The sequence below is a fragment of the Paroedura picta genome, chromosome 8 (genome assembly GCF_049243985.1).
Source record: "Paroedura picta isolate Pp20150507F chromosome 8, Ppicta_v3.0, whole genome shotgun sequence".
Taxonomy (NCBI): domain Eukaryota; kingdom Metazoa; phylum Chordata; class Lepidosauria; order Squamata; family Gekkonidae; genus Paroedura; species Paroedura picta.
Window position 1 is genome coordinate 7,839,522 of NC_135376.1, and position 15,608 is coordinate 7,855,129.

At 49.3% G+C, this 15,608-nt stretch overlaps 1 protein-coding gene across 11 annotated transcripts in view; it reads left to right on the plus strand.

Annotated features, from left to right (window-relative positions):
- MCF2L2 (MCF.2 cell line derived transforming sequence-like 2) overlaps nucleotides 1–15,608 on the plus strand; it is a 205,670-nt gene that overhangs the window by 30,729 nt on the left and 159,333 nt on the right. Inside the window, exon 1 of one of the 11 annotated variants that reach the window (XM_077348269.1) lies at nucleotides 11,909–12,043. The exons of the other annotated variants lie outside the window; for them this stretch is intronic. Coding sequence (XP_077204384.1) covers nucleotides 11,986–12,043 — 58 coding nt within the window. The 5' untranslated portion in view covers nucleotides 11,909–11,985. Of the gene's footprint in view, nucleotides 1–11,908; nucleotides 12,044–15,608 lie in introns of those variants that run through there. 11 annotated transcript variants of the gene reach the window in all.

The window sequence follows — 15,608 nt, forward strand, 5'->3', positions numbered from 1 at the left end:
GAATAATTTGACCTACCTAAGTGTTCTGCTATAGTTACCGCTCCTGTTGACATATTGTTCTGGTTGATATGATTGTTATATTTATTACGATGTTCTATCTAATTACCCTACAACATTTTATGTAAACCGCCCAGAGTCGTATGGAAGGGAGGTATAATAATCTAAATCAAGCCATCAGTCATTTCCCCCTCATCTGTTTTATCCTCATCAACACAACAACCCTGTGTGGAAGGCTAGGCTGTGAGGATGTGTCTGGCCCAAGGTCCCTCATGATGACCTTTCGGGGCAGAGTGAGTATTTGAACCTGGCTCTCCCAGATCCTTGTCTGACGCTCTCCCCACTATCCTACACCAGCTCCCTCACCCGCCAGGTGACATCTGCACAGAGAGTATCTCCAAGGTATGCACGTCACTTGATACTTAATCTGAAAAGAGTTTGCCAAACACCCTCTCTGTGATATTTTTGGCTCAGTTCTGTACCTAAGGCCAGCATCAGGGATCAATATGAGAACAGGTGAATTCTTGGTTTTTCTTGTGTTGAAAGAAGGGCAGGATACATATAAATGGAACGCATGGCTGAATGTTTGGGCCACTGACTGCCCAAAGCCAAGGATGTCATTGTGTCCTCCTCTGAGTCAGTATCCAGGCCGTGATGACGGGCCCCCATTCCACGTTGATATCAATGACCTCATCATGCAGCCAATTTGGATGGATGGTGCCACACTCCCTGGGGCAACGAGGATGGCGGATGCCAGGGGGAGAGAAGGCACGCCAACATGGTCCATTTGCTCTACTTTCTCTACGCTTTTGGTTGTAGGGGGTGGGAGTGGGTTGTTGTTCGCCATGTTATGCGTTTTAGAGCAGTGGTCCCCAACCTTTTTTCAGCTGGGGACCGGCAGGGCAACTGCCCCGCCCGCGCAGCGCTCATGCGTGCTCACGCCCGCGCACCGTGCATGCGTGGCCAGGCCGCGCATGCGCACTGCGCGGCCGAAATCGAGCATGTGCGGCACTTTCGCGCATGCACACAAATGCCGCGCATGCGCGATTTCGGCCGTGCAGCGCGCATATGCGGCCCAGCCACGCATGCGCGATGCGCGGCACAGCCCTGATTCCCTCTCCCCACCCTCCCGCAGTAAGAAGCTTCCCGGGCCGCAAGCTTGCGGCCTGGGAAGTTTTTTTACTGCGGAGGGGCGGGGAGAGGGAACCGCGGCCCGGCGCCCTGGCCTTCGTGGCCCGCCACCGGGCCGCGGACCGCAGGTTGGGGACCACTGTTTTAGAGTCTTTTAATGGAGAGTTTTAATGGGATTTTTAAGACTACTGTGACCCGCCACGAGCCTGCTGGGAAGTGGCAGGATATAGATCAAAACAATGAATGAATGAATGAATGAATGAATGAATGAATGAATGAATGAATGGTGGAATGTTTAGAGCTAAATTTCTATCCCACCGAAATGGAAAATGGGTGATGCTTCAGCACAGCTTCCAGAACATGGCCAGGACTGAACTCCAGTGCACTAAGCAAGAGAGGGAAACCTCCCTTGGCTACATGTCCTTCTGGGTGTCTTGCCCTTCTGTAGCACAAACCAGACGGTGTGACTTAGCCATAGTGAAGATGGCTTAGCCTTAGCGCTTTAAGCCCCTGTTCTTTGATACTGAGATTTATCTGCATTTGCAAAGTTCAGCGGGTCATCCTTCTAAAGGCACAGCTTCAGAGTTATTACCCTGGCCAGCTCACATTGCTTAAACAAGCACATGGTTAATTTTTATCTGAAATTTTAAAATGTGTGTGTGTGTGTTGTGTGCAATCAAGTTGCTTCCGAATTACGTTGACCTTAATAATGAATGTCCTCCAAAACATCCTCTCATTAACAGCCTTGGTTAGATCTTCCAGGGGTGGCCAAACTGTGGTTCTCCAGGTGTTCATGGACTACAATTCCCATGAGTCCATGTCAGTCTGCCATGTTTGGCCTCCTCTGCTCCAGACCAAAGGCTTCTTTTATTGTCCACCAATCTCATGTTAGGTCTTCCTCTTTCTTGCTTTTTGAATGCCACCCCTAAGGAATCACGAGTCTTCAGATACTTTTAAACATTAATCTTGTTCCTGATTTTTTTTCGGGGGGGGGGACTTTAAAGGGACATGCTTTATGTCACAACTTTGGAAAAACATACTTTATTTCTGGAATTGCTTGTGCGCCTATTCGTTGCTCCAGGCTGTTCTCCATTTTAAAAAAGCATTTCCCATCCCCCAGAAGAAGGGAGAGGGAGGGAGGTGCAACATGGGACATTGGAGGCAGAGATAGCGCTTCTTCGCCTCCATACATTTATTTGCCATGTAGTCTGCTGGGGGATAGCGCTTTTTAGGTTGGTGAATCCACTTTTGGGATTAACCAACTTGCGCTTTAAAATGGCGGATGTAGCTAGCAATTTACTGGCCAGACACGGGAAGTTGACAACATCATGCGGAGCGCCCGGAATATAGTGGCTTCAGAGGGTAAGTATAACGCTACAATTATGGAGTGCAGAAAAGCCCAGAATTTTATTATTCCTCCATGGAGGAAGAAGCTTGTTTCATGCAGGAATTCTGCAATATTCAAGATCAGACCATCCCAACTGAGTTGCCCAGCCGTATTTACATAATGTTTATTCCCGAACAAAGATTGTTACTACGTGGAACCAACTCCCCCATGGCTTGCTCATTGCTGATGGGAATTCAGAGGCCTTTTACATCATTAAAAGAACATGTGCACGGCAGCTCCCCCCACTTGCTTTGCTTGTCTTAACCTCCCTCATGTCGGCTATTTATCCTGCACCACCAAAGGGCTTTTAAAGAAAATAGCTACTGAGAGTTGGCTGTGGCATTTACCTCCAGTCTATTACCAATTTCAAGTGAGAGCAATATGCCCATTACATTTGGTTACTGAACAACACTCAAATGGGACCTGGGGATCCCCCGGTTTTAAAGCTCATCTCCAGACTAAAGAGCTCAATTTCCCTGGAGAAAACAGCTGCTTTGGAGGGGGGACTCCAGTGCATCAGACTCCCCTGAGGTCCCTCCTCGCCCCAAATCCCATCCACTCCTGGGTCCACCCCCAAGGTCTCCAGGTATTTCCCAACCCACAGCTGGCCAACCTAGGTAGCCCCGTGAAGACCAATAAATTTTCCAGGGTATAAGCTTTTGTGAGCTAAAGTTGATTCCATCAGTTTCCCAAAGGGACTCACAAAATATCCTGGGAAAGAACCCACTCCAATCTGAATGCCAAAGGACAGCAGAAACTCCCCGTGGACGCACACTTTGTTTCCCATCCCGGTGTTTTTCCCGTAGCAATCCCTGAACGTTCAGCAGGATCCGTCCCGGTGGGACCTGCCCTCGGCTGAGCATCTCAAGAAAACAAAATGAAACCGATATTTAAAGGCGAACGAGAAGCAACCGGTGCAGCCAATAAGCCTCTGAAGGCCTCAGCCAATGGCCACGGGGAGCTTGCCGTACGTTACAGTGACCTTGAATGAACTTAAGCTGGATAAATCATCGGCAGGGATAGAAATCTAGCGGGAGTCAAAGAAGCGCAGTAAAGGGGTTAAGCCCGACGGCCGGATTTGTCTCGGCTCACCCAATGGCTTCTTGGTGCAAGAGATGCAGGAAGCAGGCGTGTGAGAGCCCCCCGTTCTCCATCGTCCGCATCACGGAAGGAGAGATGAAGTCCTACTACACTTTCCTAAAGGAGTGTGCCAGGTTGGAGAAGATGGCTAGGGCAGGTATGTGGAAGCCTCTTTCCAGCGAGGGCCCCAAACTGAGAAGTCCCCTTTCTTGGAGCGGGGTTTTCGGAGGAGTGCTTAGAACGGCTGCGGTTGTGTGACCCAGGCTGTAGCAATTCATGGCCAGGCTTTGTGTCAAGGTGGGGTCAGTGGATGCCCCACCCTACCCGGAAGACTGCTTTCTTCCATATAACTAGTTTTTTTTCAAGGCTTGGAATGTGCGGATTGGTTTCCATGTTGCACAAAATAATAATAAAGGAACTGGTCTTCTGATTATTTCCCCCCATGCCTTTCCCCTTTCTCTGCTGTAACTGCAAATGCAGCGGGGCTGCTGAAAAGGGAGGTGAGTGGGTGGGTGGGTGGGTGTTACGCAGGGCACACCCCACTTCCCTGAGTCATGAGGAGGAGTGGGGCAGTGCTTCATGGAGTTGGAAGAAAAGAACACCAGAGACTTCAGGCTTTGGGTGATGCTTGTTGTGTTTGCAGCAGGGTAACTAGAGGCCAAGATGCACTCTTATGGGGCATCAGATCTGGGGGTGGGTGGGGAGATTCTACGCCCCCAAAGAGCTTCAGCCCAATCAGCAGGCGTGATTCTGTGTGCTGCTCTCTCTGACCTTCCCCAAACAGCAGCACTTTCTGCAGAAGTCCTGTTCCCTCCCCCAGTTCTTGTGACCATCCGCTGTAAACAGGGATGCCAGCCTCCAGGTGGAACCTTGGAATCCCCTGGAGTGACAACTCATTTCCGGACGAAAGAGATCAGTTATCTCGGAGAAAAGAGATCAGTTATCTTGGACTCCACAGCATTAAATTCCACTGAGGCCCTTCCCCAATGCTGCCCCCTAATCTCACCCACTCCTGGCTCCACCCCTAAAGTCTCCAGATATTTCCCAATCAACCCAGAGCTGGCAACCCTGATTGCAAAACCTCGATATCCTATCATATGGATCTATCAATAACCAATTCTTAAAAAAAAAAAAAGATTCTGGCAGATAGCCTCAGCTGGTCTGACCTCATCAGACCTTGAAAGCTAAGCAGGGTCCACCCAGGTTAGTATTTGAGATGGGGTACCTAATTGGCCCTAATCAGAACCCCCCCAATTGGACAAACAGAACAACCAATAGCAGGCTGGACCCTGTGTGCCAGCCAGTGGCCATTACACGTCCCCGATGCTAGCGCTGAGATCCCCACCCCCAGTCTCCACTAAACCACATATTCTTATTCTTAATATTAATATTATTATTTGGTTCTTATATTCCGCTTTTCTCTTCCCCAAGGGAGTCTCAAAGCAGTGTGCAATCCCCTTTCCTTTCCTTTCCTCTCAGCAGACACCCTGTGAGGTGGGTGGGGCTGAGAGAGCCCTGAGATTACTGCTCTGGGAAAACAGCACTATCAGGGCTGTGACTAGCTAAAGGTCACCCAGCTGGCTGCAGCTGGCTGCATGTGGAGGAGCGGGGAATCAAACCCGGCTCGCCAGATTACAAGTTGTCACTCCTAAACACTCCGCCAAGCTGGCTACTAGTAGTATTAATTTATATACGTCCCTTCCCAGCCAGCAACAACAGTCCCTCTAGTCCAGCATCATGTCTCACACAGTTCCTCTGGACAGCCAACAATGGCACAGAAGCCGCGGCCTTCCCCTGATGTTGCCTCCTGGCTCTGGGATCCAGAAGCTTTAGTTGCCTCTGAATGGCCAATTATGCACGGCCGCTGAAACGGCGGCATGGAGAACGCAGAGGAGAAAGAAGCGAAGCAAACCGCTTATGCACGGGACGTAACACAACGGTGACAAAACCCATAGTATCCGAATATGCACGCGGCTACTCTGGAGCTCCACTTTCTTCCACATCTCGCTAACACGGCTTTTTCGGCAGCATACGTTGACTTGGCGCCCGGTTGCTGCCTGCAGTGTGCATAATTGGTGATTTTAGCCGCCACCATTCCACCCCCGAATGCGGACCTTCCATTCCGTGCATAATGGGCCAATGTGGAGTTTCCGCTCAGTCACCCTGACGAGTAGCTATTGATAGACTTCTCCTCCGTGGATCCAGCTAATCCCAGCAGGGTCACTGTAAGTCCAACAGCACTCTCCACCACCACCACCACCACTGAGCTATTCATGGGACGAAGGGGAGGCACTTATCATGCCTAATCGGGGTTTAAGTGAGCTCTGCATTTCCTTGGCGGGATTCTGAACGGCAGCCTTGAAAAGCAGAATTTGTTGTTGGAGAGAGTTTTGGCCAGCATCATCTCTTTCAGCAAATCAGACCACGAGGCCTATTTTGGGGGCGAGTTAAGGTCAACGAAAGCCCATTAGCGGACATTATCGGGTCCTTTAATATCTGGCAGCGCATCGAAAAGTTCTCTCCGTGTTTTTTACACAAAGGGAGAATGGAATGAAAGTGGATGTGAGGTTTTAGAAGGAGGGGGACAACTGCCTTGAAAGGGCCTTCATGGCATTTAATCGAAGTGCCCCTCGGCTACAGAGATAGATTCAAATGGGTCGCCGTGTTGGTCTGAAGTAGCACAATGATATCAGAGTCCAGTAGCACCTTTAAGACCAACAAAGATTTATTCAGGGCGTGAGTTTTCGAGTGCTTGCACTCGAAAGCTCACGCCTTGAATAAATCTTTGTTGGTCTTAAAGGAGCTACTGGACTCTGATTTTATTGACAACAGAGGGCAGCAAACCACCTCTGTTTGTCTATTGCCTCGAGAACCCTACAGAGTGGCCATAAATTGACCATGACCTGGCCACACTTTATACAGGCGTACTTTTACAGTCTGGAATCCATCTTCTGCAAATAACAGCTTCTTGGCTGCCGTTATTTTTCCACACAAGGGATAGAGAAGATGCTAGCTGCCATATTAGCTGGAGGACCGGACAGGAAGAGGGCATCGAATCCTAGAATCATCGAGTGGGAAGGGACCTCCAGGGTCATCTAGTCCAACCCCCTGGAGAATGCAGGGAATTCAGAACTACCTGCCCACCCACAGTGACCCCAATTCCATGCCCAGATGATGCCCCCCAGATGATGTATGAGGGGAGGGTTGATGGGGTTAGCTCTTACCAGGAATGGCACTGAAGGGTTGATAGGGTTAGAACAAAACAGAAAAGCCTTTAGAGAAATTAAGAGAAGGCCAGGCGGAACTTATGCCCAGCTAGGTTGTTGTTTAGACAGAGCAACGCACTCCAATCATTTCAACAGGCTGGTGATCCCTGGCCCCAAAGCACTTCTCCTGGCCTCAACCAGAGGCAGGGCCTTTTCGACCGTGGCCCCCAAATGGCAGAACAAGCTCCCCAACGAAATCAAGGCTCTGTCAGGGTTAGGATTGTAGAGCCAATAAGAAATCTGAAAACAGAACGCAAGCAAAGCATAACACTACACATTAAACCAGCCATTCTCAAGGGGGGGCATATGGTCGTCTGGGGTGCCCTAGCACAGTGGTCCCTAACCCGCGGGCCGTGGCCCGGTGCCGGTCCGCAAAGGCCATGGCGCCGGGCCGCAGCTCCCTCTCCCCGCCCCCCCCCACAGTAAAAAACTTCCCGGGCCGCAAGCTTGCGGCCCAGGAAGCTTCTTACTGCGGGAGGGGGGGAGAGGGAATCAGGGCCGTGCCCGCGCATTGTGCATGTGCTGCCAGGCCACGCATGCGCGCATGCGCCATGCACCATGTGCCATGCGTGACCGAAATCGCGCATGTGCGGCACCCTGCCGGTCCCCAGCCTCAAAAAGATTGGGGACCACTGCCCTAGCACACTTGAAGGGGACTACAGATTGAACAATATGAATAGGGGAGACCAAAGGTTTTATGGGGGCCCTGATAACTGAACCAATGAAATATTCTTTTTGTCACCTATCATGTCATGCATTGCTCGAAAGTTTGTCCTTTGTCAAGGGAAAGAAAAAGAAATCATGTAATCTGTTCCTTTTGTGTGATTGAATTAACGCATGCTTTTCATGGTTGAATGTTCTAGAAATCTGTCTTGTGTATATATAAGGCAAGGTACGTTGAGTAGTTAACTCACCCTGAGCTTAGGCCTTTTTTAGCCTTGCTCGTACGTAAGTGGTCTCCCTACCGCAGGGGGCCCTGGGACCTGAGAAGAGGTCCTAAAGGGGTTATAGTCCCCAAAAATAGGTTGAGAGTGGCTGCATTAAATGATACAAAATGACATAGTAGTTGTGAGTTGACATCCTAGTTGTCAGTAAGCTAAACCCTTGGTGCCAGTTTAGCTGTGCAAACTGGCTCTGAATTTTGTTTACGCTCAAGGAGTTTTGTTGGTAACCGGTTTGGTTGTGTGAACTGGCTCTGAGTTCTGGTTATGCTCAAGGAGTTGTGGTACCGAGGAGATAAAAAATAGTGCCAAGGCCGATGGTGGAAGATCAGGTAAAACTATATTTTGTTACTCTGATAAATTTCCAAAAATTCCTGATGTGTTTCACCAACAGGCTTCATCAGGGGGATCTCTTTATCTGGCAGCCATTCTTCAAAAAGAGGAAAACATCAGTAATACAGTCTGCCTCTGAAATGGTGTGCTTTTCACATGAAAGCTTATAGCTTGAGTAAAATTTTGGACTTATATGTTGGAGTGGAGTCAAAGCTCAGTGGAAGAGCATCTGCTTGGCATGCAGAAGGTCCCGGGTTCAATCCCTGGCCTCTTCAGTTAAAAGGATGAGGTGGTCGGTGATGTTGAATAGGGTTGCCAACTCTGGGTGGGGAAATGGAGACTTTGGGGGTGGGACTGGGCAGGATTTGGGGCAGGAGGTACCTCAGTGGAGGATGTGCTATGGAGTCCCCCCTCCAAAGCAGCCATTTCCTCCAGGGGAATGGAGCTTTTTAGCCTGGAGATGAGCTGCAATTCCAGGAGATCTCCAGGTCCTGCTTGTGAACTGGCATCCGTAGATGTGAAAGACCTCTGCCTAAGTCCCTGGAGAGCCACAGGCCGCCCAAGTAGCCAATGGCTGACCTTGATAAACCAGGCAACATAGTGGGTGTTTGTTGACTGTATATTATCTGCACGCAACATCCTTTTGAGCTTATCCTCTGAGACATATGAATCTTAATTTAAACGTTGACCCTAATTTTTTTTAATTAATCCTTCCAGAGTTTTCCATTATTTGATGGAACAATTTGCAAGCCGTCACGCCTCTGCACACTACTGTGTTTTAGTGTAGAAAATGCTGTTTAAAAGCCACTATCTGTAGTAGATCGTTTAATCTCCATTTAACAAATGGGAGTCTGAGAACAGATTAGTGAGAGGCCTTGAATAAATCACTAGAGCAGGGGTAGTCAAACTGCGGCCCTCCAGATGGCAGGGGCTCATGGGAATTGTAGTCCATGGACATCTGGAGGGATGCAGTTTGACTACCCCTGCACTAGAGCAGGGTAGTCAACCTGTGGTCGTCCAGATGTCCATGGACTACAATTCCCATGAGCCCCTGCCAGCATTTGCTGGCAGGGGCTCATGGGAAATGTAGTCCATGTACATCTGGAGGACCACAGGTTGACTACCCCTGCACTAGAGGATCTCCTCATGGCCTTTAATAAGCCTCAGTTTCAAAGGGAGCAAACAGAATCTGATTTTCTATTGCAGGATGGGGGTGGCTTGTGGTTAAACGCAGGACCGAGGCAGCAAAATCTCAAACTTGCACAGATTCGGTACTCTTTAACACATTTTAATTCTAAGTAGGACTCAGCCATGCAGTTAACTTGGTTACCTCCTGTGTGGCAAAAGAAAACAGGGATCCAGGAGCACAATAAGGATTCTCAAAATTTATTCCAGCATCAGCTTTTGTGAATCAGAGGGCACGCCATCAGATGCATCAAAGTTGACATCCATTAGATCAGGGGTAGTCAAACTGCGGCCCTCCAGTTGTCCATGGACTACAATTCCCAGGAGCCCCTGCCAGCGAATGCGAATGCTGGCAGGGGCTCGTGGGAATTGTAGTCCACGGACATCTGGAGGGCCGCAGGTTGACTACCCCTGCATTAGATCAAGCTTTCTCGACCAGCGTTTCGCGAAACCCTAGTTTGTTGACAGCCCTGGAAAGGTTTCCTGAATGGGTGGGAGTTAATTAGTTTAAAACGTATTTAAAATTTGTTAAACATTTATCATGATATGACCAGATACGGTCATGTCGAAACATGCACACCCAAGAAATGGCCGGTGGCGGGCCCGGAGGGGGTGGGAAGGGGAGAGGCCCCAGGTGGGCATGTACCAGTTTGGTGTAGTGGTTAGGAGTGCGGACTTCTAATCTGGCATAGTAAGGATGTTTCTGTCTGAGTACCACCAGAATTCAATCAAATCAGAGTCCAGTGGCACGTTCTAGATCAACAAAGATTTATTCAAGGCGTGAGCTTTCGAGTGCAAGCACTCTTCCTCAGACTATGAACTTCCATCATGACAATATGGGAATATAAAGCAAAAGTGAATTCTGTTTACAGAATTCCCACTGCCATGACAAAAGTTCATAGTCTGACAAAGAGCGCTTGCACTCGAAAGCTCACACCCTTGTTGGTCTTAAAGGTGCTACTGGACTCTGATTTTATTGTGCTACTTCAGACCAACACGGCGACCTATTTGAACCCACCGAAATTCAGTTTCCCTATTATTTAAAGCCAGAACAGAATTAGCTGCCAGAAGACTGGGCAACACTAGCTTCAGCGATACAGCAAATAAATAGAATAGCCAACTGGCCAGGGAAATAGTGCTCTGTCTCTTTAATGGGGATTTAATATGGAGAAGTGGGCGGCTGAAGCTTTCCAGGTCATGGAGCTAAAATAAAACCCTCCGGTAATTAAAGGTAAAGGTATCCCCTGTGCAAGCACCGAGTCATGTCTGACCCTTGGGGTGACGCCCTCTAGCGTTTTCATGGCAGACTCAATACGGGGTGGTTTGCCAGTGCCTTCCCCAGTCATTACCGTTTACCCCCCAGCAAGCTGGGTACTCATTTTACCGACCTCGGAAGGATGGAAGGCTGAGTCAACCTTGAGCCGGCTGTTGGGATCGAACTCCCAACCTCATGGGCAGACAGCTCCAGACAGCATATCGCTGCCTTACCACTCTGCGCCACAAGAGGCTCATTGCCACAAGAGGCTCCGGTAATTACTGCAGATCAAAGGGGTATTGAAGACCTAGCTGGAAAGGAACACCGGGGAAGCTGCCTTATATGCAGTCAATCCAGTGGCCTGTCTAGCCCAGTGTTGTCTGCTCTGACTGGCAGCCACTCCCTGGGGACACATGGTCTTTTTTCCAACAAGGGTTGCCAACCTCCAGGTGGGCCCTGGAGATCTCCCAGTGATACAGCTGCTATCTGCACTACACAGATGCGTCCCCCTGGTGAAAACGGCTAGTTTGGTGGGTGGACTTTATGACATGAATCCCTGCTGAGGTCCAGCCCCATCCCAGGCTTCACCCCCCAAATATTCATGAATTTCCCAACCCAGAGCTGGCAACCTTATCCTAACAATGCAGAGGAGGTTTAAGAACTTTTTAAGTCGGGACCGGGCAAAGGTTTAACCAGGGTTGCAAGCTCTGGGTTGGGAAATCCCTGGAGATTTGGGGGGGGAGGGGGTGTAAGAGTGGGCTTAAGGGGGTGGCAGGTGGCAGTGGATGAGCGAGAGGGTTGTGAGTGTCCTGCATAGTGCAGGGGGTTAGACTAGATGACCCAGGAGGTCCCTTCCAACTCTACGATTCTAAGATTCTAGGGATTTCAAGGGGTATAATGCCATACAGACCATCTTACAAAGCCACCATATCCACAAGGGGAACTGATCTCTGCTGCCTGCAGATGCCAGTCCCGGGTGCGACCTGGGGAATCCCCTGGAATTGCAGCTCATCTCCACTCCGTGTAGCATCATACTCCACCATGGTCCCTCCCCGCCCCGAATCCCGCCCACCCCCGGCTCCACCCCCAAAGCCTCCTGGGATTTCCCAACCCAGAGCTGGCAACCCGCTGGGCTGCCAGATCTCCCCTTCCACCGGGCAGCAGGTGCACCCGGCTGGATACTCCGCGATAGTTCCGCTACAGCGCCGATCGGCGTGTCCGCACGGGGGAAGCCCCCGGCCGCACGCACAGCCTCCTCCGGCTCTCCCTTCTCTGCTGCTCGGCCCCTGCGAAAGACCCGCTGGCGGCCCCTCGCCTCCGCCTCCTCCGTCTCCGCCTCGCTGGCCGCGCTGCAGCCTGAGACACCAAGCAAGCCCTCACTAGGGGGGCTCTCTTGGGGGCGGAGTGGAGATGGTGGCCGCCTGGAGGAGACCCCTCGCTGGGCAGCTGGACCTCTTCAGGTGTACAGGTGGGCTTCTTCGGAGCTGGGGCGGGAAGGGAAGGGACAGGAGCCGCTTGGAGGAGGGAAAGGGGCCGCCGGCTGTCGGGTCGCTGTCTCTTGGCCGCGTTCCCTGCAGCCGAGCCAGCGTCTGGGAACCGGCTCCTCTGCTGCTGCTGCTGATGCAAACGGGCTGTGCTGGTGTTTGTCGGGCTTGGCTGCTAAAGGACGCTTTGGGGAGAGACACCCACCACATTGGCCTAATCGTGTATCAGGCCCAGGGATGCCAGCCTCCTGGAGGGACCAGAGTTCCCCCGGAAGAGGGATGCCAGCCTCCAAGGGGCCAGGGGACCAAGCCCTATGAAGATAGGTTGAGGGACTTGGGAATGTTCAGCCTGGAGAAAAGGAGGTTGAGAGGGGACGTGATAGCCCTCTTTAAGTATTTGAAAGGTTGTCATTTGGAGGAGGGCAGGATGCTGTTTCTGCTGGCTGCAGAGGAGAGGACACGCAGTAATGGGTTTAAACTTCAAGTACAACGATATAGGCTAGATATCAGGAAAAAAATTTTCCCAGTCAGAGTAGTTCAGCAGTGGAATAGGCTGCCTAAGGAGGTGGTGAGCTCCCCCTCACTGGCAGTCTTCAAGCAAAGGTTGGATACACACTTTTCTTGGATGCTTTAGGATGCTTTGGGCTGATCCTGCATTGAGCAGGGGGTTGGACTAGATGGCCTGTGTGGCCCCTTCCAACTCTATGATTCTATGATTCTATGATTCTATGATTCAGATGGGACTTGGGGGTCCCCTGGAACAGAGATGCCAGCCTCCAGGTGGGTGCCAAGAATGAATGGACCCACCAGGTGTGTGAAGCCAATCCTATAAGGGAACTGGAGTAGGCTAAAGTCTTTTTCTTCTTTTATTCAGATTCAGCACAAGCCGTTTTCATCAGTGGCTCGCAAATCAATGGTATTTTCTTAGCCTGACTGGTCAATTTCCAAATATCGAAGCCTCTGGCAAACACCGTTTACCCCCATTGAGTGACTGTAAGAGACGGCAGTGATATTTGGAAATCGACCAATAAAGCTCAGAAAATACTGTTAGAGAATCTTTGAGAAAATAAGAACATGGGTTAAGAATTGATTTGTGAGCTACTGATGGAAATCTTGGTTTGAAAATGGCTGGGTTATCTGGATTCCCTTCTGACTCCGTTTGAATCAAAGAAGAAAAAGACTTTAACCTACACCAGTTTCTTTATAGGGATCTTTATAGGGACTGTAATAACTGAATCCTCCAATAATGTTTTTTGATCGTTGAACATAACTTAGTCTCTATAATGTCTTGGGTGTGTAATTCAATCCCAAACTGGTCTCATAAATTCAAATTTGTAGGGGGTCTACTGATATTAACTTCACTACACGTAATTCCTCCTGAGAAAACAGCTGCTTTAGAGGGGCCACTCTGTGACATTGTGCCCCACGGAGGTCCCTGCCCTCCCTCCAAGAATTTTCCAGCCTGGATCCAGCACACCTACCCTCCGATCCCCTGCCAGTGGCCAGAGAGGATTTGGCAATCCTAATCCGGCCTCTTGCCCATCCAGGTCGGTCTTGCCCGTTCACACTGGCTCAGCTCAGCAGGGTCTCGAAAAGTGGTCTTCTGTATCGCCTACAGCATGGTCCTTTTCAACTGAGATGCCGGGGATTGAACCTGCGGCTGGCTTGGCAAGCAGAATGCCGATGAAGTCACTGACTAAATAATGGGGAACTGGGCCAACCGAAGGCCCTGGTTCTCTTTATCATCATTTTATCCTCGTCACCATATTCCCACCATGGAAGTTGGGCTGAGAGTACAGAGCTGGCTCAAGGTTACCCACCAAGCTGCCGCTGGAGAGTGAATGTGGATCTGCTAGAATCTAGATCCTAGTTTGACACTGGAATAAGTTTGCCGCTGGATTCAGCTGTTCCCCTCCTGCAGCTTTTAAGAACCGAGTGACAGCACATTAAGATTTCATGTAAAAGCCACAGTGGTTTTTAGCTATAATTAAGAAACGCTGACTGTTGATAATACCATTCTACAATAAATAAAAATACCTGAAATGGAATTAGAAAAGGGCAATAGTCCAGAAGCATGTTAAAGACCAACGAAATTTGTGACATGTTAGGAGCACCGCTCTGTGGTGTGGTTAAGAGTGTTGTCTTCTAATCTGGCAAGGTGGCTTTGATTCTCCGCTCTTCCACATGCATCCATCTGGGTGACCTTGGACTAGTCACAGTCCTGATAGTGCTCTTCTCACAGAGCAGTCCTGTCGGGGCTCTCTCAGCCTCACCTACCTCCCAGGGTGTCTGTTGTGGGGAGGGGAAGGCAAATGTAAGCCACTTTGAGACTCCTTTGGGCAGTGAAAGTGGGGGATCAAAATCAACTCTTCTTCTTCTTCTTCTTCTGTTACAGTCAGATTAACCCATCAAGATAAAAATAGGTAGCATTATGAAGTCAGGGTCTCTTCTTAGTTGTTTGTAAGATATTGTCCATTTTAGTTCTCCAGGCAGGAAAGAGAAACTTGTTGAAGCAGTGGGTGCTGTTTGTTAATCCAAAAATCCCGTATACAGGTGGTGATCTTAAACATGTTTGCTAGAGATTAAATCCCATTAAACACATCGAATTTAGGCCTGAACAAGTGCAGTAGAATGGTCTGTTAGAGTTAGACTACTTGGATGGATGACATAAACAGTATTTTAAGAGCCAAAACCTCACAGTTGAGTCAGTAACAAAGATGAGTGATTTGGGGCCGGGGGGGGGGGGGGGGGATGAATCTTTTTGTAAAAGAGAAATGAATCTTTTTGTAAAACATCTATACAGATTCTGAGTTTTTGAGGTGGAGATCCTAATATCCCTTTTTACAATTACAAATGTTGGTTCTAAAGACTTTGAAGTTTCAAGGGATGAACGCATATAAAATGTACGCGGTGAGGTTACACATGAATGCTTTAGCAGAAGAGACCAAAAACCTGGCAACAAAATAGTATAATGCCCCATATTTGAGCAAGGGAGTTCTTAGAGGGCTGCTGGATTTGCGCGGCTATGTTTTCTCTGCAAGATGGTAAAATGATTTATTTTGTCTCTTCCCCCTCCCCATGTTAAAGAATTCAGCAAGGGATATTTCTGGCTTTCATGTCAGGGGGGCTGTGCTGTAATGCAGCTGTGGACACCAGTGTATTTTCTGTTTGGCTACTGTACATTCCTCACTTGTACAGCTCAACGAATTGTCCAAGGCAAAACTTAAAGCGTCCCTTCATCTCTTTTGCCAGGCTGACAGTATTTGGCTTTTGAAACAAGGTCTTGTTTTAATGCCAAGATGGACGGGGCAGGGAGTCACATGCCAGACCAATAGAAATATTCATCATGCTCACAATGCGCGTATTGCGTACGCATGGCTTAGTAATGCATGAATGGCTTGTTATAATGGAAGGCTTCTGAATTCTTCTTTAGATGACCAGGGGTGGGGAGTCGACAAGATAGAAGTTTATAAAATTATGCATGGGCTGGAGAGAATTGCCCAAGATAAATTTTCTTCTCTCTCCCCAAAGACTAGAATTTTAATGGGG